This window comes from Cebidichthys violaceus, unplaced genomic scaffold (assembly GCF_023349555.1).
Source record: "Cebidichthys violaceus isolate CVI_PGR_0920_01 unplaced genomic scaffold, fCebVio1.0.p SCAF_9, whole genome shotgun sequence".
Classification (NCBI taxonomy): Eukaryota; Metazoa; Chordata; class Actinopteri; order Perciformes; family Stichaeidae; genus Cebidichthys; species Cebidichthys violaceus.
The window spans coordinates 7,859,479-7,872,567 of NW_027176975.1; the positions used below are offsets into that span (position 1 = coordinate 7,859,479).

The 13,089-nt window shown below is 40.7% G+C and overlaps 2 protein-coding genes across 2 annotated transcripts; one reads left to right on the plus strand and one right to left on the minus strand.

The window, feature by feature from the left end:
- Positions 1-1,357: 1,357 nt before the first annotated feature.
- Positions 1,358-6,186, plus strand: LOC137867589 (D-amino-acid oxidase-like). The gene is made up of 11 exons (XM_068704271.1): positions 1,358-1,466; positions 1,854-2,049; positions 2,151-2,265; positions 2,590-2,666; positions 3,091-3,156; positions 3,747-3,801; positions 3,964-4,068; positions 4,145-4,227; positions 4,481-4,598; positions 4,824-4,922; positions 5,003-6,186. Exons 2-11 carry the CDS (start codon positions 1,856-1,858, stop codon positions 5,126-5,128), a joined length of 1,038 nt encoding a protein of 345 aa, XP_068560372.1. The 5' UTR covers positions 1,358-1,466; positions 1,854-1,855; the 3' UTR covers positions 5,129-6,186.
- A 1-nt stretch (position 6,187) lies between these two features.
- Positions 6,188-12,454, minus strand: svopa (SV2 related protein a). Its single transcript, XM_068704270.1, has 16 exons — positions 12,322-12,454; positions 11,068-11,225; positions 10,583-10,668; positions 10,386-10,484; positions 9,897-9,968; positions 9,598-9,722; positions 9,443-9,506; positions 9,177-9,302; positions 8,945-9,073; positions 8,785-8,858; positions 8,519-8,595; positions 8,013-8,117; positions 7,450-7,561; positions 7,286-7,367; positions 7,047-7,136; positions 6,188-6,956 (listed from the first exon to the last, which is right to left on the minus strand). Exons 1-16 carry the CDS (start codon positions 12,354-12,356, stop codon positions 6,744-6,746), a joined length of 1,647 nt encoding a protein of 548 aa, XP_068560371.1. The 5' UTR covers positions 12,357-12,454; the 3' UTR covers positions 6,188-6,743.
- Between the last annotated feature and the right edge of the window lie 635 nt (positions 12,455-13,089).

Below are 13,089 nucleotides of genomic sequence, written 5' to 3' on the forward strand. Positions count from 1 at the left end.
TATTACTATTATAACTAAAGTGTGGCTGCTGCATGATGTGTGTCCCAGGAAATCTGTGTTTTCACTCTGGGTGCTGTATGTGATAGCAGTCAAACTTGTACTTGTACTTGTAGTACTGGAGGCAGTGACAGTAACAGTCATATCATTGGAGGCAGTCCTATGAGCACTACTAGCATTGTAAGTGTACTCATATAGAGGTTAATTGACCATTATGACATGCATCATTCATGTTATTGACTCCATGTTGTTCTACCTTAAAACTTGTGTAATAAGCTTTGACGACAGCCTTATGAGAGGAGCCAGCATGAACATTGGACAGCACTAGATCAAGATCAAGGATTCATTCTTTATATCAGTAACACTTGTGTGGTTGTGGTTTGTAAGCGTTTCATATATGTGGGAAAAATGAGGACTACGATGAGTGTGAGTGTTGTGGCCCTTTTCATGGCCATATTAATAAGTCTTAACATAATAAGCAGACAGGTAATATTATTAATAATTACTGTAATCACTGTGAAGGACAGCTGACAGGTGATCGTCAGTGAGGATCTGGATTAATTAAACTTAATTAAACAAAGAATGTTTGTTCACATATGTAGGTCGATCCAAAGAGAACTTAGCTAGCAAAGCCTCAGATGTCCGTGTCCGCTCTGCATTAGTCAACACATCCCAGGTAGCCAAAATGACCTGGCCCAGCTCCGGCGTAAACTCGGCTTGCCGGTGTTACGGTTTAACTAGGGACCGTGTTAACTGGCGTAAACTTGGTAAAGTTTTACCAACTTTATTATTTCAAAGGAAGAGCAACGTGCTCTCTTCCTGTTTCAACACAAACAACACGCAACGTTTCAAACTCGAGTGGACTCGTTTTCTCAAACGACTCTCCAACGTGGAATCCGATATGTTTTGACCAAAGACTGTAAATGAGAAGGTTTCACAATGTAATGCAAAACTAAACAATGCGGCATTCACGAGGACAGCTACGTGTTATCTGCCTATTTGCAACAGCTGCCGTAACTACGACAACAACAGATGCATTCGGCTGAAGGTCGCCAGTTAACAGGGTCCCTAGTTAAACCGTAACACCGGAAAAAACACGTCGGGCCAAATACACCGGCCCGATTCCGGCTGCTGACACTTTTATTATTGGGATTGCAGTAACGCTGCTGCTCGCACACATCCACGAACGTACTAACGTACGTAAATTGAGATAAAAGACAGCAGCAGTCGCCTTCAAAATAAAAGCAATGCAGCTGTATTCCGTGCATGATGTACAACTATTTACGTTTTATTCCTAATTTCCCATTGACGTCCAGTGTACAATGCCCATGTGATGCTGAGAAGCTGCTGGTCCCGCCCGCCTGGCCGCTCACGTGACAGCTGGACCACAGGGTGAGTGAAGTCCTGAGTTGTTGCTGTGACCAACTTTAACAGCAACTTCTCAGCAGTGGCCGAGGACTAGACTGAAGGTATAGCAAAACGTTTTGGAAATCATACAGCTTCGGTTGTGAGTGGATCATCTGTAATATCTGCATTCGATTTGTTTGTATTACGCAACATTTAAACAACTCTCTTTCCGCGTCAGCGATTTGCTTTGAAATATTTATCCGACATGTTGTTCGCTCAGTTACATAATATTATACTCTCCTATTATTAGCTGTACAGGTTTTACTCTGTTACCTAATTGAGTTGTCTAACATGTCTAATACTTCCATACTACTACTACCACTAATAATGCATTTAAAGTTATGCAATACAATTCAATAGCGATCTAGATTGTCTTCCTAGAAGATGTTGGCCTGTTCACCTATAGGATGAATGAGTCTCACATCTAAAAGTGTCTCATGTTGATCCAGACATGAGGGTGGCAGTGATTGGAGCTGGAGTCATCGGCCTGTCAACAGCGCAGAGCATCTACGAGCAGTATCACTCCATCATTAGTCCACTGACCATTGAGGTGTATGCGGACTCTTTCACTCCACTGACCACTAGTGATGGAGCTGCCGGCCTCTGGCAGCCGTATCTCTACGATAAGGGCAACGTCCAGGAGACGTAAGTGTATTATCCTTATCTCTCTTTTAAATCTCTACTATATCTGTAAAAAAAAAAAAAAATGCCAACATTTTTGTGCTGTATTTTGCCCTCACTTTTAGAAAATGGAATAAAGAGACATTTGACTACTTGCTAAGCTGCCTCAGTTCACCAGAGTCCATACAAATGGGTATATTCCTTCAGTCTGGCTACAACCTCTGCAGTGAACCAGCCCCAGTGAGTAGTGCATTGTTCTGAGTTAATCTGGCCTCAAAGATAAGATATGACCTTGTTTCAGAAGCCTTACTAAGAGGAAAAGCATTGTGCAATTAGTTAAAATGTAACCTCATATAACTAGTTCATGAATGTATTACATAACGGTGCAATTAGTGTTCAGCCGGACTTTGTTCAGTCACACAAAGACTGATGTCTGCATTGATTGGAAAACAATAACAGAGAGGCCTCCTAAGGATTGGGATTCTCCATTGTGACAGCAAACTAATACAGCCAGGACATGTTTAGGACATGAATGATAATATCTCCACTTGTTTTTGTTTGCAGGATCCCTCATTTAAAGATATTGTCCTGGGCTTCAGACAGCTCACAGAACGAGAGCTGAAGCTGTTCCCCGGATACAAGTAGGTTTCCTGCTGAAACTGCCTTGAAAACAAACACTGAACATAAAGCAGGGCTGCATAAACTTTGTTATCTGTTTCCATGTCATGCCAAACATTTTACTCTTCCCACTTTTGATTACAATACACTGGCGTATATCATACATCAAGAGAACAGCATGACATCTTTTAATGACACATACACAAAACCAAAAGGAAAAACACAATTCTTAACATTTTGTTTACATTTGCAACATTTCAGGTAATAAATGCTTAGAAAGAAAGAAAGAAACTGTTAAATGCAAAAAAAAATTCAGTCCAAGCACATCATTGATGTTTAGAAAATCTCTTTGTTTTTATCATACTTAACACAATATCGCATGTTTCCCAATAAAAGATAAAAAATGTTATGGATAGATGATCTGACTGTCTCTTTTAATGTGTCCAGTTATGGGTGGTTCAACACTGCTCTCATGCTGGAAGGTAAAGCATACTTACCTTGGCTGATGGATTGGTGAGTCAAGACCTGAGGTGACCTTATAGGTGTACCTGCAAGTGTTTGAAACACAATTTATTATGCAGTAATAAGATGAAAATAAGCACCTTATCGCTTGTTATATATTTTCAGTTCCTAACTTCCCCTCACGGGTCAATGAAATAATAAATGAATGCACGTTGTCTCTGTCCATCTAAAACTGTTAACTATTTAGTGTGTCAACCATGTTGTAGTGTTGTCTAATATGTATATAGTAAACTAAAATGATCCCACAGTGCAAAGTAAAAAGTAGTGTACAATCAGTGGTCACTGAGAGAAAACTACTTCCATGTATTGTGCAGGCCGGGGAACTAAAGCAGATTTAGACAGCATGGGAATGACCGGATTAGTGTCTGAAATTTTTTTTAAATGGTTCCATCTAACAAACTTTCCTCAACACACAATTCCCTATATTCTGTGTAGATGTAAATGGCCACCAGATGTTGTTGAGAATAACTGGTTCAGTTTAATCTTGTCTAGTTTTAGTTTTACAGAAGAGTAAGAAGTGTATTTTTCAAAAGTCGTTTTCAAGTGCCAATAATAAACATCTGGTTTTGTGTTATTCTCAGGTTGCAAAAAAGGGGTGTGAAATTTTATCACAGGAAAATAGAGTCCTTCAAGGAGGTTAGTGAAGGCTTTTCAATGTTTTAGTTGCATAGTTTATTCTATATTATTGTGTTTTATTTTAAAATGTTAGGATTGCTTTTTATCTGTTATATCATAATAGCCAGGTTGTTGTATTTGCCATCTTATTTGTTATCTCTTATCTTGCTTCCCTGTATTTAGCTGTCAGAAACTGGGGCAGACGTGGTAATAAACTGCGCTGGGGTGAGATCAGGAGAGCTCCAGCCGGACCCTGAGCTGAAACCAGGCCGTGGTCAGATAGTAAAGGTGTGAATGATTATAAAACCAGCTATAAAGGCACCATGGGAACAGTGGTTGTACCTGGTTATTCTTTGTTTTTCAGGTGGATGCTCCGTGGCTGAAGCATTGGATTCTTACCCACAATTTTACAACAGGAGTCTACAATTCACCATACATCATTCCAGGGTAGTTCTGGTGACACAAACCACTCATGATTCAGATACACATCATTTAGGAGCAAACTTCTCCTGTAATGTTTGTAGTGACGGACAGGAGTGCTGTGGATTTACAGTATCATACACATATTGCATCTTGCCAGCAAAGGTTGCAGTGGCTATGCTGTGTTGACCACAGTGTTGTTTTCTGTCAGAAGATTTGGAATGAGATTACAGTGTTTTTTTGTAGTCAGAAAGACAAAGTTGTTTTTCTGTGTCTGCAGGAGTCGCCTCGTGACAGTCGGAGGGATTTTCCAGGTAGGAAACTGGAGTGAGCAGAACAACTCCACTGACCATAAAACAATCTGGGAAGGCGCTTGCCAGCTCGAGCCTAGTCTCAAGGTGAGAGTTTGTCTTAGAGCCCATATAAAGACTGTTTGAGTCAACTGTGATACATGATTTACAATGAGTCTTCTGTAGTGCTTAAGTATTCAACATTTTGCATTTGATGTTTTTTAGAATACTTATAGTGTAATTCTGTCCTCAAGCATGTTGGTGACAACAACTTGATTCTTCAGCAAAGTTTCAGGCTTGAGAAAGATTATGTTTTGTTGTTACTAACTTCAGCATGCCAGGATAGTAGAGGACTGGGCCGGCCTCAGGCCTGTTCGCAGCAAAGTCCGGCTGGAGAGGGAGACCATACAGTCTGGTGCAACTACAGTAGAGGTAAACTTTAACAGCCCAGCAGTACTTTAAAAAGGAATTTTCAGTCATCCAACTTCTAAAATATTGTGGCTCTCATTCAGGTGATACACAACTACGGCCATGGAGGTTTTGGACTCACCATTCACCGAGGCTGCGCCCAGGAGGCAGCAAGGCTCTTCGGTCAGATTGCGGAACAAAAGGGCAAAGGTCCAAAAGCTCGATTGTAAATTTGTAGATTGGTGCACTTGTTTTTTAAATTTCAATGTCAGTGCCTTGTATTTGCCATCATTAATTAACAGATGGCTCATTCACAAGGAACAAAATAATAGTTAAATTTGTAGGAGGTTTTGGTAATTAAAACAAGTATACAAATCTTTGAAAATGTTCTCAGTAAATGAAGAAAAAGTAGACAAATTTCCTGAAAATGATTATAACTTCTATAATCACCTGATATAATCCCACTGTTTAGTAATAAATAACAACATGAATCTACTACTCTTTTTGAAAGATTATTTACGATAATATCATACACATTTACATCCAGTGCATTAACAATAATCTGTGCAGACAGACACTTAATGCAGCTCTATATATCAAACACTGGCAGGTAAAGAGTCGGCTTGCCGAACCTGAATTGTTGAATCTCTTCTTTTTTTTTTTTTAACAAAACTTTGCTCAGTGTGTCACTCAGACTGGGCAAAGTCTGCCTCCACATCACCTTTGTTACAAACAAAATCAAAGACAACAACTAAACCAGGTATTGATACATTATTTACAAGACGAGAAAGACAGAATGTAACATCCTGCCAAGGGGTTGTGTATATGTACGTGTAGGTCAATGTGTGCACAGCCTCAGAGTCTGGTAGAGTAGAGATCGTAACACCAGATACTTGTGTTAATGTCATTTTTAAAAAAGCATTTAACACTTGCTAACTAGTTTGAGTCTGCTTTGAGTTTACTAATACGCCAACGTTAATGTACATAATGTTGTCTTCAAATGCAGCCCAGCATCTGTGGACTCGTTCCACTTGTGCTATAATTATGAAATATTATCGGCTGTATGATTTTTATGCTCTGATGAAGGCTTCGGCAGATTTGTCATGTTGTTGTGAATAAAACTGCTACATAATGATCCTCGTTTCTTTTAGCAGAAAACAATTATCATCCATGTTGAAATGTGAAATAATACTAACAGGGTTTAACACAGTGACTCTCTGTGCAGTCTGTCCTTTCACTGCCTTAACACACGTGAATCTTCAATAAAGTGTGTTTTTTTAACAGCCAAGTTGTGTGCACAAGATGGTGCTCTTTCTTTTTTTGTGTATTTATGTCCACTATGCTAACAGACACAGCTTTTTCTAAGGGTTAAGTTCTCTCAAACACAAACTGAATCTGTAGTTTTAAGGCTCTTTGAAAAGAAGCTTTGAAGCTAACACTTAAACCCACTTTATTCTCCTTTTCTTCTTTTGCATTAGAAAAGAAGGATTCAAATACTTAGCTTCAAGTATTTGAATTCTCACTTGTCCATACATGTTTCACATGTTGTTCACCAAATATTTTCTCAATCTTGCACTTGTGAAGGACATTTGGTCTTTCCAGTTGACCCACGGGCAGTTATTCAGTGGCAAAACTGTGACAGCAATGGTGGTTGAAGATAATATAATATGATATATAATAGTGTGCTGCCTGGCTCTCTGAAGCCACTGTGGTGCCTAAACTGAAGTCATAGGATGGGACTGGAGATGGACACCGAAGCTGGACACGCTTTTTTTTTTTTGCCTCTCCTCACATCTTTTCCTCACTGTGGTCACCACTCTCAGTTGTACTCCTGCCGACCTGTCCTCAGCCCTGGGAAACAGAGTCGGTGGGGCGGATTCCCTCTGAGTTTTGGGAGGGGGCCCGGCCCACCATCTCCTGGCCCCACTCGCGGTGACTGGACTCCTGCAGGCCCCGGCCTGTTGTCTCAATTGGCAGTGCACAAGAGGCAAAGGCGGCAAGGAGGCAGCAGCAGCAGTACACAGAAAGAGCCAGGTAAACAGATGACTCCAACATCACCTGCAGGATGAAACCCAGGGGCGAAAAAAAATTAGCAACTTTCTTGGGTTGTGATGTGTTAAAATGACAAAACTTACAGAGGGGTGTTACCTGTGCTACAAAAGGTGTAATGAGGGCACCGACTCTGGCCATTCCACTGCTCATTCCCAGACCTAAAGCCCTGGTCGCTGTTGGGTACACCTGCAGATGTTCAGAGAACACTGAGTAGGCTGGCCTGATGTTCCATTTACCCAGCTATTGATTGGATCTGAGCTCTACTAGTCACTGTATGAATTTTACTCAAAACAAGCAAAAAACAAACAGCTGGCAGCTCTGGTTAGATATCTTACCTCTGGAGTGTACACATAAGCAGCCTGGAATCCTCCTGCGATGAAAGCTCTTGCGATGAATATCAACACTGTCATGGGTACTCTGCAACAGAGAAACCAGGTACGCTGGATAAATGGTGGACCCACAATGTCATGTTTAACATTCTCCTCAGTATCCACCTCACCTGCCAACGCAGCCATACAGTGGGATGATGCACATAGAAAAGACGAAGAAACACAACGCCATGGTCTTCCTCCTCCCCAATCGATCAATAGCCCACAGTGTCACCAGCAGTCCTATGTGACAATGCAAAATTCAAGGTTTGTAGAATATAATATGCTGACTTGCTCTTTATTTTACATTGGAGTAATTATACATATAATGCGTTCACTTATTATTACCATGACATTTTGACACGTCATCGCAGGAAAAGCAGAGGTGTGACTAATAATGTTAATGATGGCTCCATTCTCTTTAGGTAAACCAGTAGTTTTGTCAGTTAGCCGGCATGACAGCAGGGCCCTGGCACACCTAAATGGAATGGGGCCATCATTAATGTTATTATTAACTCCTTGCCAAAGTGTCCTCAATGAGAACACTCTATTAACATTATTACGATGATGATTTACTTGTAAGTTATGGTAAATATAAAGTAATTATCGTACAGTGGAAAAACATGCCACTGTAACTAGAATAATTTTACAAAAAATAAAATAAAATCAGTGAACACAATTAATTTATGTGTACCTGGGAATTCAGATAAGGTGGTCCACAACAGGTCTTTGTAGTCGTCAGAGTTCAGATATTTACACTCCAAGTTGCATCGCAGCTCCCTCTTGTTACCTTTGGACACTAGAGGGAGATACAAAACAACAGAAAACGGGATAGTACACACCCCAGCACAGGCTTTGATCTGTGATTTTGCAAAAACATACTGTACAAATGCGGAGATCTTTTTCATGGCAGACATTTAGGCCTGGCATAGTAGGAAAAGCACAGGTGTAACTAATGGCATTAACGATGGCTCTGTTCCTTCATGTGTTACAGTAGCCTCTGTTCTTAATGCTATCTCTTAAACCTGTGCTGTTCCTGCTGGCACATGTAAAATGTCTGATATGCCATACACCTATCTCCTGGTTCAACACACAAGTCACGGAACTACAAAGTCTCTCTTATCAGTATGGCAAAGAAAAATGTGTGTGCGTGTCCTTGAATGTGTGAAGATATCTGTCGGTGTTGGAGCAGTGACTCACTTCCACATGCTCCTCCCTCCTGAAACAGCTCTGTAGTGAGCAGCACCAGCCCATAGTAAGAGAAGGCATTTGCGAACCTGAGGAGAGAAACAAACAGGATGAATCAATGGTGGTTCACGTGACGTGAGAAACTTTGAATAAAACATGGGTTAATATGTCTCTGCACTTGGAGAACATTAAAGTTTTTGGAGAATAAGAACAAAAAAGAAATCAGTGAGTAATGACTCAGGATGTGAGTGGGTGGCATTATCATTCACTCCATTTACCAAATAAACCACAGCAGAACTGTGGTCCAGCGAAAGTGTGATGAAAATAAATCTTGAATCTTTCCTCGTTCCTCCTAATTAAAAGAACAGAAAAACACACATAATAGGGAGCATATACATTTATAACATTTAGAGAATTTTCATAAAAATTGTCTTTCACCTGTCTGGCAGCAATAAGTTTTCCCAGTGGCATGGGTGCTCCGTTCTCTGTAGCGATGCGTTTCAATGTGGCCAGAGCTTTTTCCTGGTTCCCTGTCAGCACGTCGTATCGAGCACTCTCTGGTAGCCACTGTTCCCACACCACCAAAAAAGAGACGTGTCAATTGATTAGGCTGTCATTTGTTCTGCTTACATATTGCAGAACGTCTCAAGGCCGATAACATCATACTCACAAAACACAGGAGGGAGAAGATGAAGAGAGGAATGGTGGAAAGGCCGAGCAGCCAACGCCAGCCTAGAGTTGGCATCACCAGGATGGCCAGGAGGACCTCAAACACTGTGCCCAGTGCCCAAAATATCTACAAGGCAAAGTCAAAATAATATAAAATCCTGCTCAAAAAACAGCATTTCAGAGCTGTGCAGTTATGGTTGCATGTTTTGTCATGTCCGCACCATTAACACTATGGCTAGATGGATGATTGATAAGGGTAGTTCATACCTCAATCAGCAGGATGCACGTAGCTCTGGACTTCATAGGCAGAAACTCAGAATACAGTGTCACCCTTATAAGGAGGCACATTTCACAGTTAATCCTAACTCACATCATTAATTATTAATGCTTCGTTTTTAGAGAGATGAATGAGGGAAACTCACGACTGTGGGGCTCCTCCGATGCCAAAGCCCACCAGTGCACGGAGGACGAGGATCCAACCATAAACAGGTGCAAAAGCACTCATCACGCCATAGAACATAGTCCACAGCACACTCAGCTTGAGACCCTGTGTGTGCACACAACCAAAACTTAGCTGCCGGATACATTATGGTGATCTGATAAGGCTTTTCATTCAGGAAAAGCTGAAATTGCAATGCCTCTCAAGTAGATAAAATGTGCCTTACGGGAAACAAAATATATATCATCACACTTGTACAACAGAGGCTTTATTAGAACTTACTGTCTTTCTGCCGTATTTGTCAGCTATGTTTCCCCAAAGAGAAGAGCTGACCATCATCCCAATAAACACTGCCTGCACCAATAAAAAAAAATATTTTAATTGGATTGCAGCAGTTTAAATGTGCACATGATTATAGTTTCACAAGACATAACTGATTTTATGCACATCCTGTCATGCGTGTTTTTAAAGTGTAGACAGGACTGCAGCTTTTAGTTTCGGTGTGAGCCACTAAAAATCACTGAATCTGTTTTTCATATGATTATCTTCTCATGAAAGTTGCATTATTTACATCTCAATTAAAAATGTCCACCATGTAAGGCCTGCCTATGCAACCCACACAGTATTTAATGGCGTTAAGACACCCCACTGTTTTCCACATGGTTGTCACTGCTCAAAACAAACAATCCCTAAGCACTTAACCAATAACTACCAGGACAGTCATATAGCACTGCAAGTAAGAGCACTTTACAGACATTAGAGAGTCATTACCGATGTAAGCAGGGCCACCTCGAGGCTGGGCAGCCTCCATTCACAGTGAAGCTGCGGAGCTAAAATGCTGAGGATCATCATCTCCATAGCGTCAGCCATCTGAGCAAACAGAAAACAACTCAGAGACACATTCTATAGCATGCACACACATACACAGTATCGGAAATAGTGTATTGTCAACAAAGAGCAGCTCTCACCCAGGACAGACCAGTGAGGATGGAGAGTTTCAACTGAAATGTCCCAAAGCCGATGGCCTCTACGGCATCTTCTACCATGAATGTGTCTGAGGGAATGAGAAAATATTCAAAGCGGTATTCAAGAATTTAGTAGAAGCAAACCTTCTCTGAACGGTGAAGAGCAACTATAAGGAACTAAAGTTGCATGGGTGAGGTTGAGACCACTGAGTGTCGATATTTACAGATGTTGTTTCTTACAAACAAAGTTAGGCTTGTGCAACGTATCAGCCTAAATGATCCAACAAGGGCAAAAACTTGAAAGAGCACATATACCTCTGCCAAACTGCTCTTTTGTACAAGATATTACTTTTGAGATTGAAGTTTAGTCTTGACGTTGGACACAGATATAAGAAGATATAACTTGGCAGAGATCCTGCTTTGTGGAGGTGAGTAGGATATTATCATGAAAGACAGGGTGTGTAAAATAAAGCCCTGTCATACTATACCATCAGTTGGATTGGCAAACTCCCGAGGAACTGGAGCTCCGTCTGCAAGTGCCACAGACTCCAGATCAGTCTGCTCTGCAATCCTGATAACCTGTTCTCTATTCTCGCCATCATCCTCGGAGCGTGTGCTCTCACCTGTGCGACGGAACCGGATGATACTACAAAAACAAACAGAAAAACAATTAGAATAAGTGTTTTAAAAGCCCAGGAGGATTAACTTCTCCACATTGTGTCTGGTCAGGGGAGTTTCAGAGGGCTAGTTCCAGTACAAAAATCAGAGTCGGAAGCCAGTTGCCTAGGTGATCTTTTTCTGGCTGTGATTTTGCGAATAGGTAGTAATATCATCCTATGGGGGAACCATGTAAGGACAGCTGACAGCTCCGCAAACTGCACTTTACTGCTTGGCGAGCTTAAATAGCCTAAATACCCAGAGATATGAATGTCTACAGATGGAAGGTATAATCTTCTCCCACATGTAGATAATAACGGTTCATTTAGACTGAAACACTATAAGAGAACTCTGAGAGTGCCAGTGATGTCTTAATCACTGTAATTACATAACATAGACTTGCAATGGGAAGTATTAGTGATGCAGATGAGTCCATCAGATGTCCAGAGATGTAACTGTAAAAAACCCTTACAAAAATATATCTTTTCTTTAATTTAGAAATTGTGCGCATTATTACTTTTTAAGTAATTCTTGTAAGAAGACTGGACTGTATATATTGTTTTTTTACTGTATGTCTCTGAGAAATGTCCCTCATGACGGCCAGGCTATGGACTGGAATGGGGCAACCTTTAAATGAATGTATGTACAGCAGAGGTTGAAATAAATCACGCTAGGTACTGAGTCATGACAGCAAACATAGTTACAAGTTCAGACGGAAAACTGAATCAGCTTAGAAATCACAGCAAACCTGCTTTCAAACCTATAAATAAATAAAACCAAAATAGTCTCCTTGGGAAAATGCAATAGCTTTCGACTGTAAACAAACTGTGTCTGATGCTAAGTTGTTTTTATTATTCCCTTAATGTATGAGCATTTCCAAGTATTACCCGGAGGGATGTTGTTATTGAATGACTGACGCTTTTAAGGAATGTCAAGCTATTTGTGGTCCAGAGAGCTAACCAAACAGAGGCTGCACGAAGCGAGGCTGTCAGAGGACGACGCGTCGGTCGAACACGCTGTCACGGCTGACAATGGACTGAATAAAACACAAAAGGCAGTAATGTGCAGATTGCAAGTTTACTCACGGTAGCTGTCTCAGTTGGAACAGATCATCGTCCATTTTGGTGTTTACTGGCTGGCGCTCCGTTTGGTCTCATCGCCGTTTACATTATCACTACGTGCAGCGATTTCAGCACCGAGGAGAGCTACCTGCTCCGACGGTCGGCCGGCAGCCAATGAAAAACCACCCTGCGCGAGTCACAGCCTATGGTCACAGCACGAGACACACAGAGAGGGGGAGTGGATAGGACGAGCTCAGGAGGATCGTACACTATATGAATGTATAATTGCTGTCGTCCACATGACTTATCAACACTCACATGGACTTGATGAATCCTAAAGCAACATTATACAAAGCTAGGCCCAGATGATGAGAATAATCATAAAGAAGATGAGATGTATAAAGTAAGCTTAATAAATAAAAAATAAATAGACTAGCCAATACATAATAAACAAAAACAACATGATGTATACGGTTTAATTCTGATGGGATCTATGATGTGGCTCGGGAAAGGGAAGTTTGGGGTCCCCTGCTGGAGCTGTTGCCCCCGCGACCCGATCCCGGATAAGCGGTTGAAGATGAGATGAGAGATGATCTAAGAAACTGTGACTTAAAATCTACAGTGTGTTTGGTATTGTCTATTGGAATGATCCGAATATTATCTTTGAACATGTATAATTGCTGTAATGATTTATTTCTTTATATATATATATATATATATGTATAAAAATAAAAATTAAAAAAAAATTAAAAAAAATAATTTATTATTATTATTTAATTTATTATTTTTTTA